Source organism: Malus domestica, chromosome 02 (genome assembly GCF_042453785.1).
Source record: "Malus domestica chromosome 02, GDT2T_hap1".
Taxonomy (NCBI): Eukaryota; Viridiplantae; Streptophyta; class Magnoliopsida; order Rosales; family Rosaceae; genus Malus; species Malus domestica.
In genome coordinates, this window is record NC_091662.1 from 3,939,488 (window position 1) to 3,950,831 (window position 11,344).

The 11,344-nt window shown below is 36.8% G+C and overlaps 1 protein-coding gene across 2 annotated transcripts; it reads left to right on the plus strand.

The window, feature by feature from the left end:
- Nucleotides 1-317: 317 nt before the first annotated feature.
- On the plus strand, nucleotides 318-10,173 carry LOC139188520 (coatomer subunit beta'-3-like). 2 transcript variants are annotated; one of them, XR_011571974.1, is made up of 26 exons: nucleotides 318-517; nucleotides 690-710; nucleotides 817-878; nucleotides 979-1,033; nucleotides 1,544-1,580; nucleotides 1,661-1,986; nucleotides 2,085-2,216; nucleotides 2,329-2,477; nucleotides 2,920-2,988; nucleotides 3,177-3,327; nucleotides 3,435-3,500; nucleotides 4,071-4,259; nucleotides 4,667-4,807; nucleotides 4,910-4,984; nucleotides 5,088-5,264; nucleotides 5,431-5,522; nucleotides 5,617-5,733; nucleotides 6,036-6,150; nucleotides 6,311-6,382; nucleotides 6,660-6,856; nucleotides 6,948-7,041; nucleotides 7,251-7,357; nucleotides 7,525-7,654; nucleotides 8,050-8,219; nucleotides 8,989-9,052; nucleotides 9,813-10,173. XR_011571974.1 is itself a non-coding variant. In XM_070806109.1 (24 exons), the coding sequence occupies exons 1-24, from the start codon at nucleotides 515-517 to the stop codon at nucleotides 8,209-8,211; spliced, it is 2,739 nt and encodes a 912-aa protein (XP_070662210.1). In that variant the 5' UTR covers nucleotides 318-514; the 3' UTR covers nucleotides 8,212-8,223. The 2 variants fall into 2 exon arrangements, 1 of the variants encoding a protein (XP_070662210.1); XM_070806109.1 differs by lacking the exons at nucleotides 8,989-9,052; nucleotides 9,813-10,173 and having other exon boundaries at nucleotides 8,050-8,223.
- The last annotated feature ends 1,171 nt before the right edge of the window (nucleotides 10,174-11,344 follow it).

The following is an 11,344-nucleotide window of genomic DNA, read 5'->3' on the forward strand; positions in this document are numbered from 1 at the left end:
ACAAATGATCAACCCAACTCAACCCAATCAATGAATGGGTTGAAATTGGGTTGGGTTTGGGCGGATTATAACTATAAAAAAAAACCCGCTGTTCAGGTTTAAAGTTGGGTTGGGCATAAACAGGTTCGGATTGACCCAACCCAAGTTGCATCGAATTGACAGTCTAATTATGATTGTATTAAATATACATAAGTATAATAGTCAGTTTCAAGCTCATGGTGGTAACATTGGGCCCAAATCCAAACCCAAACATGGTTTTGGACTCGAGCCCGAGCCCATAGCCTACATTAAGTTTTCCGATCTCTCCCGGTCTCTTTACCCTCTCCCTCTCTCACGGAAGCGCGCACACACTCTGTTATTCTTCGCGAGCGGACTGAACGTGCGAGCCCACAGAGACTGACACCTCCATTCGAGCTCTGCTTCCGAACTCAATTCGCTTCGATCTCTCCACCGCCGAGTCTTACCATCTTCCCTCTGCGGAGCTCCGCACCGACTTCCTTGAGCTCTCGAAAAAATGGTAACGTTACAGTTTTTGGTTTCAGCTCGGATCTGAAAATGTGAACCGAAATTTCACTCTAAATTTCAAGGCTTTACTTAGTTTAACTTCGTCTCTGCATTTCTTACTGTTTTCCATGGTGAAATTTTTCTGATTTACTCCATTTTCTGCTGTTTCTATGGTGGATTTGCAGCCTCTCAGGCTCGATATCAAGGTAGATTTCTCTCAGTTTCGTTCAGTTTGTGTTATTCGTTTCAAGTTTGAGCTTCTCGGTTTCGGAGTTTTCGATAATCTGCTTACTGTGATTGCGAATTATGCAGCGGAAATTTGTGCAAAGAACCGAACGAGTTAAGTCTTTGGATCTACATCCATCTGAGCCATGGTAATTTTTCCCAGTACTATGCTCTTTCACTGTTTCTGTAATTGTGAATTTGTTTGAATCCGCGAGGCCTCTGCTTATACTGTGTTTACCTTTGTGGCAGGATCCTTGCGAGTCTGTATTCGGGAACTGTGTACATCTTCAATTACCAGTCACAGGTATGTCACACTTGTCCGATTGTAGTTTTCGTGTTGGGGAAGCACATTACTTGCTCCTGGGTTTTGATCTCGTGCATATGGTTGCATTTTGAAATTACTGCTTCTCTGTTGTATTTGCCGTGCTTGGAAACTACTTCTCTTTGTATGATTATTGAACATTCATAGAAAGCTTTTCTTTATTGTCTACCAAACAGTAGGCTGCATTAATTGAGAACAGAATAAGTGAGTGACCGCTAAAACTTACAAATTGAGCTTCTAGTGAATGAAAAATTCATCTTTTTGTAATGGCATGGGTTACGATGTTTCATCCAGGTGGTCCCTTCTTTGGTAGAAGTTACCTTTTTCTGTTGAATATTTGCTCTTAGTCATCATTGAATGTCTTTGGACAATCCATAATTAAAGATCGTTTCTTTGCCTGTGGGACTTTACATGTTTGGCTTCTCTGATATTAAATCTTTTTCGGGTGTAATTCTGTTAGTGCTGACTGTAATTTTCCTAATTTACTTACAGAGCACGGCAAAGTCTTTTGAGGTCTCTGATTTGCCAGGTAGTTGCACGTTAGTTTTCCTATAAGCTCAATGTTCTTGATATTCAAACATGTTTGATGTATAAATTTACTGCTTGCAGTTCGGTCAGCAAAGTTTATAGTGCGTAAGCAGTGGGTAGTGGCTGGAGCTGATGACATGTTTCTTCGTGTATACAATTATAATACAATGGATAAAGTTAAAGTCTTTGAAGCACACTCGGACTACATTAGATGTGTGGCTGTCCATCCAACACTTCCATATGTTTTGTCATCATCTGATGACATGCTTATCAAACTGTGGGATTGGGAAAAAGGTTGGATTTGTACTCAGATATTTGAAGGGCATACACACTATGTGATGCAAGTGACCTTTAACCCTAAAGACACCAACACTTTTGCAAGTGCTTCCTTGGATCACACTGTAAAGGTGTGTTTAGAAATATTCCTCACTAACCGGTGTATGTTTATTTGGAAAAATTATCAGTTGTGCTTACTAGTAATTGTTTGTCACTACCTTGTTTCCAGATCTGGAACCTTGTCTCTCCTGACCCAAATTTTACATTGGATGCTCACTCGAAAGGAGTAAATTGTGTTGACTACTTCACTGGCGGTGATAAACCATACTTAATCACTGGCTCAGATGATCATACAGCAAAGGTATGCAACATTTTCCTGAAAATTCAGTGTTCTTGTGTGCCCTGACCGTCATTGTTTGTGCATGCATGCATAGTTATCTTGAAAACACTGTAATCGGAATCTATGCAAACAGGTGTGGGACTATCAGACAAAAAGTTGTGTGCAGACACTCGATGGGCATACTCACAATGTGTCTGCAGTTTGCTTTCATCCGGAACTTCCAGTTATAATTACTGGTTCAGAGGATGGAACTGTTAGAATATGGCACTCAACCACTTATCGGTAAAATTTAAATTTCAACTGTACAAGTGTTTGTTTGAGCTATTTTGGATGTCCTACTGTCAATTTGTTTATTTTAGTTGCCAGGGATCATTTTGTTTGCCTTTGGATTGTTATGGCTGAATTGTTTTGCTCACTTGCCCTAAATGCACCTACACCATGTAATGAGAATTTTACTATGTTAGTATCTTGCATTCTTGAAAGACTTTGCCTACTTATATATTTTAGTGTTTTTCTTTTAGGTAATCAATAAAACATACTGTTCAGTTTCATTTTCATGATTGTTTGGTGAATTCGCATTTTATGTTTCTTTTCCTTTTATATGCAGGCTGTTAAAGTCTGTCATACCTTTTACAGCTCTCCATATGTTAAACTATGTTTTTGTTGATGTAATGGTTATCTCATAGAAAAGGGAAAAAAATTGACATGAATATTTACTTTGCAGTCTTGAAAACACATTGAATTATGGACTTGAACGTGTTTGGGCCTTTGGGTACATGAAAAGTTCACGCCGGTAAGCTTGTTGTCTTTATTTTTATTTGTTTTCTATATATCCAGACTATGATTAGTTAGCTTTTAATATATATTATCGAGTAAGACCAGAACTTCACTATTACGGAATGCTGGAATCTGAGTGGGTGCTTCATTAACTGTAATATAGTTTGTTGTGATGATTTCGTAAGATCTCTTATATGCGTACAGGATTGTAATTGGTTATGATGAAGGAGCCATAATGGTAAAAATTGGTCGAGAAGTACCAGTTGCTAGCATGGATAGTGGTGGAAAAATTATTTGGGCAAAGCATAACGAAATTCAAACTGTGAATATCAAAAGCGTTGGAGCAGATTTTGAGGTTCAATCTCCCTACATGCTCAGACCTTGATCATTCTGCCTGATATGGTCCTAGAACTAGATGTTCTTGTGCTTGAATTGATGAACCTTTATTATTGTAAAATTCAGGCTATAGATGGAGAAAGATTGCCTCTGGCCGTGAAGGAGTTGGGAACCTGTGACCTTTATCCTCAAGTAAGTTTATCTGTTTGAGGAACATTAGCCCAGTGATCTTGTTAGCGTTTGTTAAGGTGTTTCAAAGTTTTCTGCTGTGATGTTTATCTTGTCCATAGTAGACAGAACAGTTCTCTTGCATGAATGTACGTGATACATCAGTTCAAATTACTGTGGATGATTAACCTAATAACGGTGATGCAATACTATTACAGATTTTATATCAAAATAATGAAATTTAGATGAGAACGGTGAAGATGTGAAACAATTTGAAACAAGATTCTTGTTCCTACTAACTCATTCTCCTCAGTCTCAGTTTTTGTTCAAAGTTCTGTATGGGTGTGACTGCTCGTGTCCAACCAACCTTTATACTATTATTTATTCTGAATTTCGAATTGATCAAGTTGTGGTCATGTCACGACTAACGAGGCATCAGTCTGTGAAGCAATACCATATCTTTAGCAATTTGCTTGAAGTTCCAAATCCTTTATTATTATTTCTCAGAATCCTTTGCACTTATAGATTCTTATAAGTGCCCATTTTTAATTACATCGTTTTGACAAATGGATTTTATTTTGTGTTTGATTTCAGAGTTTAAAGCACAACCCCAATGGAAGGTTTGTCGTTGTTTGTGGAGATGGCGAGTACATAATATACACAGCTTTAGCATGGAGAAATAGATCCTTTGGCTCAGCATTGGAATTTGTATGGTCAACGGATGGAGAATTTGCTGTTAGGGAAACTACATCAAGGATAAAAGTTTATAGCAAAACATTCCAGGTTTTGATCCTTTTTAACTCCTTTGTTTTTTATTAATGGATTCCTTTAAGTGATTGCTGATGTTACTTTTGCAAGAATACCTCTCTTTAGCCCCATTTTCCTTCCCAACTTGTACACACTAGAATTTTACATGAGCAAGGTAATGCTTTGACTATAGAAGGACAAGACGCTCGCTCATTATATGTATGCATTGGTTAAACTGTAAACACCAATTTGGATAAAAGTCAGTGAATGATGCAAAGTTTGAACTTGGAAGTGGAATACTTATCAGAATTCTGTATTCATTTTTAAATTAGAACAATGGCTAATTCATGCAGAGACATTGTATATGAAAAGAGCTGGAAGTTTCCCTTAACAGATACTTTGCCTTGTATGAAAAATCTGATTGAGTTGATAACTGATTTCAGGAAAAGAAGAATGTTCGACCAACATTTTCTGTAGAACATATTTATGGAGGGGTCTTACTGGCAATGCGTTCAAATGACTTCATATGCTTCTATGACTGGGTGGAATGCAGATTGATTAGACGTATTGATGTCAATGTTAAGGTGTGCAATAACATTACGAGCAAATTTTAATTATCAGACTTTTTATTCTGGCCGCATGGGTACTAAGTTTATAAGTTCCTTTGGTTGCTTTGACTGTTCAAGAATGTTTATTGGGCTGATAGCGGCGATTTGGTGGCAATCTCGAGTGATTCATCATTCTACATTCTAAAATACGATGTAATTCTCCCATTTAAGCTCTCCTATCCTGTCTTCATTTTCATTTGCATAGTTCTTTCTGTACAAAATTCAAATGATTAACTTAGCGTGGTTTATTTGGCAGAGGGATGTAGTCTCATCATATTTTGACAGTGGAAGGCCTGTTGATGAACTAGGTGTAGAGGATGCTTTTGAGCTCCTCTATGAAATAAATGAGCGTGTCAGAACTGGATTGTGGGTCGGGGACTGTTTCGTCTACAATAACTCTTCTTCGCGACTTAACTATTGCGTTGGTGGTGAGGTACACAAAATTTGCGGCTTTTTATATCAATCTTCTGACCGGACTGTTTTATTATGTCACTGTTGTTTTCAGAACATTAATTGGAGCATTAAAAAAATTGGAGTTAGGACTCTGTTTTTTTTTTTGAGAAACGTTAGGACTCTGTTTTGACTCGGTGACTTTTCAGGTAACCACAATGTTTCACCTTGACCGGCCCATGTACTTGCTGGGATATCTTGCCAATCAAAGTCGTCTTTTTCTAATTGATAAAGAGTTTAAGTGAGTGTTTATTTGCAAGCTGCAGTTCTGAAGGGTAATCAACTTATGCCTTTCTGAGTGTTTGTTTTAACTTGTTATATTGTTGCCTATGCAGTGTCATTGGATACACCTTGCTTCTCAGCTTGATCGAGTACAAAACACTTGTTATACGTGGAGATTTGGAGCGTGCGAAACAAATCTTTCCAACAATTCCTCCTGAGCAACATAATATGTAGGAAAACATCTTTTGTATTGGCAACTGTTGTGCATCATCTAGTGATATTAGATATAGCCTAAAACCCAGCTTCATTTCTTAACTGCATTTCATGGTGCTTTTTGGTCCTCATACCAGTACAATTATTAGTTCAATAAAAAGAATCCTAATATAATTATCTAATTTACAAGTATATATTGTTTATTTTCCTGATTTACTATCTCTATAACCTGTGTTTCCTTTTGTTCTGTCCTGATATGTAGATGTTATTTTCGTGATCCTTGCTTTGCAAATTGACTGATATATTGATGTAAATCCAGTGTGGCTCGATTTTTGGAATCTCGAGGTATGTTGGAGGATGCACTGGAAGTGGCTACAGATGCTGACTACAAATTTGATCTTGCTATACAGCTGGGTAGACTTGAGATTGCAAAGGTGAGATTTGTTTTCTTAGTTAATTGTTGTTGTTAAGTTGTCAAAAAGATTTGCTCTGGATAATTTGAAGAGAAACTGTGGTTTGTAATTCCTTTATATAGAGAACTAAATAACTATTTATTGGTTGCTTGAAGATATTTTGTTTTCTTCTTTCTGACAGGAAATTGCTACAGAAGCCCAAAGTGAATCCAAATGGAAGCGGCTGGGAGAATTAGCTATGTCCACTGGGAAGGTATTTCCTTACTGATGTCTTCTGTGCAAACTCCAATAAACAAACCAGGAGACCCTCACATTCACTCACACTAGAGATTATTGTGTTGCTCATCCACTCATCATGATTGAAAGAGTTCATAAAGAGTACCCTTGTCTTGTCTGAAAGAACTAGATATGCTATATTATCAATTGTGGTAATTAGTTTGTTGATAAATAACATCTATGAATCGATGATGTCTCACATTTTATTTTTTACATTCAAAATCTTGATTCATATGCTTGAATGGGTGATGCAGCTTGATTTGGCTGAAGATTGTCTATCACATGGAATGGACCTTTCTGGCTTGTTGCTTTTCTATTCTTCCCTTGGAGATGTTCAAGGAATATCAAAACTTGCATCCCTTGCCAAAGAGCAAGGAAAGAATAATGTTGCATTCCTGTGTTTATTTATGCTGGGTAAATTGGAAGAATGCATACAGCTGTTGCTGGAAAGGTTAATTTTAATTTTTTATTTACCCTTATTATGATCACTCAATTTCTTCAAGTTGTCCTCTTTGTTAAAGCATCGTTATCTTTCATTACAGTGGACGGATACCTGAAGCAGCTTTGATGGCACGATCGTACCTACCAAGCAAGGTTTCAGAGATAGTTTCAATTTGGAGAAATGATCTGAACAAGGTTAGACTTTTGCAGTGTTTGTTAATTCATGAACATGATGCTTTTCTTTCAAGTGAAATGTATATATGAGATGTAGAGGTCATACTAAAGGAAAATTGCTATGTCTTCTACTTTATCCACCAATTGAATTGAAGCAAGGAAAGATTTTTGCATATATTTGGCTATTCCAAGTATTCTTAATTTTGTACTTTTAATTTGCAATATGGCAGGTCAATAAAAAAGCTGCAGAATCATTGGCCGATCCGCAAGAGTATCCTAATTTGTTTGAGGACTGGCAGGTTTCTCTTGCCCTTGAGTCTAAAGAAGCAGAAAATAGGTATCCACCCTTCATTTCACTGTTCAACATCAGGGTCATGAAAAATCCTAGTTTTTAGCGCAGTAGTAGATATCACCATAATTACTGACTGGCAATAACTTGTGCTTATGCTTTGTTGGATTATTGTGGATTCATCCTCCTGCTGAATGCTCTATTGTCTTTTGCAGAGGCATTCATCCTCCTGCTGAACAATACCCAGCCTACGCTGAGAAGCCAGCCACCAACCTAGTGGAAAGGTTCAGAAGCATGCAGATTGATGAAGAAGCCCCAATTGAAAATGGAGATCTGGATCATGAGGTAAATAGCCGAATTGATGAAGATGTTTAAAACCATCTAAAATTATTGAATCGATGATAAAAGCTGAGTCACATCTGAGTTGTTATTAATGTATTTTGTTCACTTTTTAACTCACCTTTTGAATGCAAAAGTTCATGTAAGTTCTTGAACTTGAAAAACTGCGGCTAAAAGTTTATCTTGCTTGCCTCTTGCATTTTGAAACTTTGTTACAAGAGTCTTGATGATTGATTCTATCCAACTGTAGATGGTACATTAGGAATTTTTTTTTTGTAGATGAAGCATTGTCAACTATAAAAAAAAACTTAATTTTCTCTACTTAAATCTCCCTAAATGTTTGTTCCATGAAGGGATGATTTCAAGGGTTTTTACTTGGGTTGTGCGTGTATTTGTTTCAGGAGGTGCAGGAGAATGGAGAAGATCAAGGTGAAGGAGAGACTGTTGAGGAGGATGCTGACTCCACGAACAGTGTTGTTCTTGTAAATGGAAACCAGGAAGAAGAGTTGGATAAAGATGATGAGGCAACTTCATCCCCCGAAAGGCAATTGGAGGATGTGTGAATATTATGGTGATTAATTCAATACACTAAAATTTTGAATTTGTTTTTTTATCATATTGTTGTCATTGTTGCTATGACGGTTGTTGCTGCTGCTCTGTCTTCTCAATATTGACGTTGTTGTGAGTCCAATCTTCTGTTTTTGGCTTTTCATCAAGTATCCATTAATCGCTTAGTTATTCTTTTAAATACCGTAACAATCAGTTGAGCTTCTATGTGAGCTCTCATGAATGGTCAGTTTCCTTGGCCTTGTAAATATGCTTTTGCTCATCTTGTACGAGCTCTAGCTGAAGGAAGATCAATCTGTTTTGTCCATTTTACCATGATACTGTGAGCTCGTTGGTTTCTGACATTTTTTCCTTTTGCTTATAGATAACTTTTTTCACTTCCAATTCTTATCTTTTGAGCATATGTTCATCCTTATAAAAACGAAAAACACGAGTCTAAACTTACCTAATAAGATTCCTCATGTATTGCTTATAAACCTGGTCAGCAATAGCATGTTTGAATCTAAATTATACTTTAGTTTTTAATTAGTAAGGTTTAATGTTCCTAAATGATATGCAAGACTCGGTCCTGACCTAATTACGTCTGCCCAGGAAGGCGGAGAAGAAGAAGCATGCTTCCTTTTGTATCATTATTGTGTCTAATAATGAATTTGGTGGTGTTACAAATATCGCAGACTGTTAGTTTCCAGATGCACATCATAACAATCTAATATTTGATTTTGTTTAGAAGTCAATTGATGTTGATGGTTCTTTTTTCTTGGTTGAAAATGCAGTCTTTAAGCCGCATCAGTAGCTCTCTTAAACAGCTAACTCCAGCTGTTAAACACCAATCTTCAGGTAAGATAATGTCTTTGCCCTATTAAATATTTTCTTATTATGTTATGGTCAGAAAGCCTATTTTACTCGGTCAGTTAGTTCATTTTCAGTATGAGATCGGGACATGTTTTCGTAGACTTAAGGGTTTAATTGATTTACTTATTAAACATAAATATCTAATTATGACTTGCTGGTTCTTATGTCTGAGCTTGCTCGTCGTTTACATCCTTAGAGAAAATTTAGCATATTGAAAGATCTGCGTAGTTTCAAATTTTCATAAACGAGGGCTTGGAACGTATTATGTAGGGTTGTCTTCAAGTCTACAAATTTTTCAATATATAATCGTTTATATGTTTAGACATTTAGAATCAAGTAGGATACTGGGAATTACTGGCAGGTACTCAATCTTTGTCCATCTTCATTAACTTAAATATCCGTCGGTGGAGGGTTGGTCCTATGAAAAATTTCATCTGTACTTTGTCCCAAGTTAGTTGAGCCCTTTCAATCGTTAATAATCCAACTTAAGATCTGCCATTCGTGCAAAAGATCTTGTTCGCTCTAGCATTAAACATTTTAATGCATTTTCAATTGTGTCCCCTAGAGCGTTATGGCGTTCCAGCATCGCGTGGGTTCCATCTTATGTTATCTCTTCAACAATTGTTAGCTCTACCTGTCGAGTAGAAATCTTAGGACCATTTATTTGCTAATTTCTTACATGCCTCCTTGCAAACTTTAGACTCGCGGCCTTTTACAGGCGTTTCGCCTTTTCTTTTCGTTGCAGGGTGACTCGTAAAATTTTCCCATGTACAACCTGGAAAGCATCACTTGTAGTTCCAGTTAAGACTAGTTATTCTTGTGACACTTTACACTTTCACAGATGCAAAGGACGTCAAGGAAGGAAAAAGCTTCTCATAATTATTGAACCCTATAAAGATTTTGATTGAATCGATCGCTTTATATTACACAACTTCTATTAGGTGAGAGTAAAGAGGCCGGAAAGGGAAACCCCCGGGTGGCCGGTTTGCTTCCCTTGTGTGACCTGTGATTTTGCAGCTAAACGAAATCTCGCCGTCATGTGTGTAAACATGTACGATTATGTGTTGTTCTTCGTTAGAAAAGTGAAATCGGTGTTTGTTTGTTAACGACGTGTTCAATGTTCATCATTTGTTTTGTAAATTTGGTTAGCTTGATTCGTTTTCGGTCTTCCCAGTCATTTGGTTTACCTTCTAATTAGCGTGTCGTCGGTTGCGAAGAACAAAGGTTGGTCGGAAGCTCATTCCGAAAAATAATAGAAGCTTGCTTGCTAAAGTTTGCGTTGATGGTTTTTGAATTTTAATTTGTTGTTGGAATCTTAAATTTTCGTTAATTGTGATTTGGTTGGGTGGCTTGTGCTACATAAGTGCATTAGGTTCAACAACATAGGTATGGGTTTAATTATATATTAATCCCTTGAAATTATAATTAGTGTTTTTTAATTAAATTATTTTTCATAAATTATGACACAACAATAACAATAACCATCAAATCTTATCCCACTAAATAGGGTCGGTTGTTTCGTTTAGGATTCATATTATAGAAATTTGATATGAAAAAATGAAGCATTATCTGTCAATTACCTGACGCATTCTTTCTTTTTCTTTATTTGGGACCTACAACGTAAGTTAAATTTACACATATGCGGAGTTTCATAAATTATGACACAATTATTTGAATTGGTCATGGAAGTGCAGGCTAGCCGCTAGGGTTTGAATAATATAACTTAATAGGATTGTTTGTTCTCATGTGCCGACATTTTTCCTGGTTTGTGAAAAAGGAAATAATTGGAGGACCTTTCCATAAATTTCCCCAAAAGAGAGGCAGGTGGAATGGTGGATCATAAAAATAGTCTAAAGTGAGATTGGGAGGTTGCTTTCTTGCAAGATGACTTGTAAATTGTACTTGATGGCATTGAAATGCAAATGCAACAATTTTCTGCTTTATTTTTTGGTCACTTCCTCTTGAAGGGTTTTAGTGGTGGGAAATACCTTTTGGTCACTTCCTACAACGTCAAAGTACAACCCCTGTTAATTTCTCTCCATGGTTCTTAGGTACATAAAATTAGGGTGGTCATTTTCACGCGTCCGGCTTTTTTCTCTACATTTATGCCATTGTTTCCGTCTCTTGATAGTTGGCCGTATTTTGATTTATCCAACCAAAAGGCTTAAAAAGAGGAAGAAAAAGAAGAATGATGGTGCGACAAATAGGAAGTATGAAAATCACATTGTGCTCGCATATGCTGGTGTGTGATTGAGGTTAGATTGGCTTAGATTAAAC

What these genes read in the sequence shown, in the direction of transcription:
- LOC139188520 (XM_070806109.1), top strand. An exon ending in CCTTGGATCACACTGTAAAG is followed by an intron (nt 1,987 to 2,084) that starts GTGTGTTTAGAA and finishes CCTTGTTTCCAG; the next exon opens with ATCTGGAACCTTGTCTCTCC. An exon ending in TCTAAAGAAGCAGAAAATAG is followed by an intron (nt 7,358 to 7,524) that starts GTATCCACCCTT and finishes TGTCTTTTGCAG; the next exon opens with AGGCATTCATCCTCCTGCTG.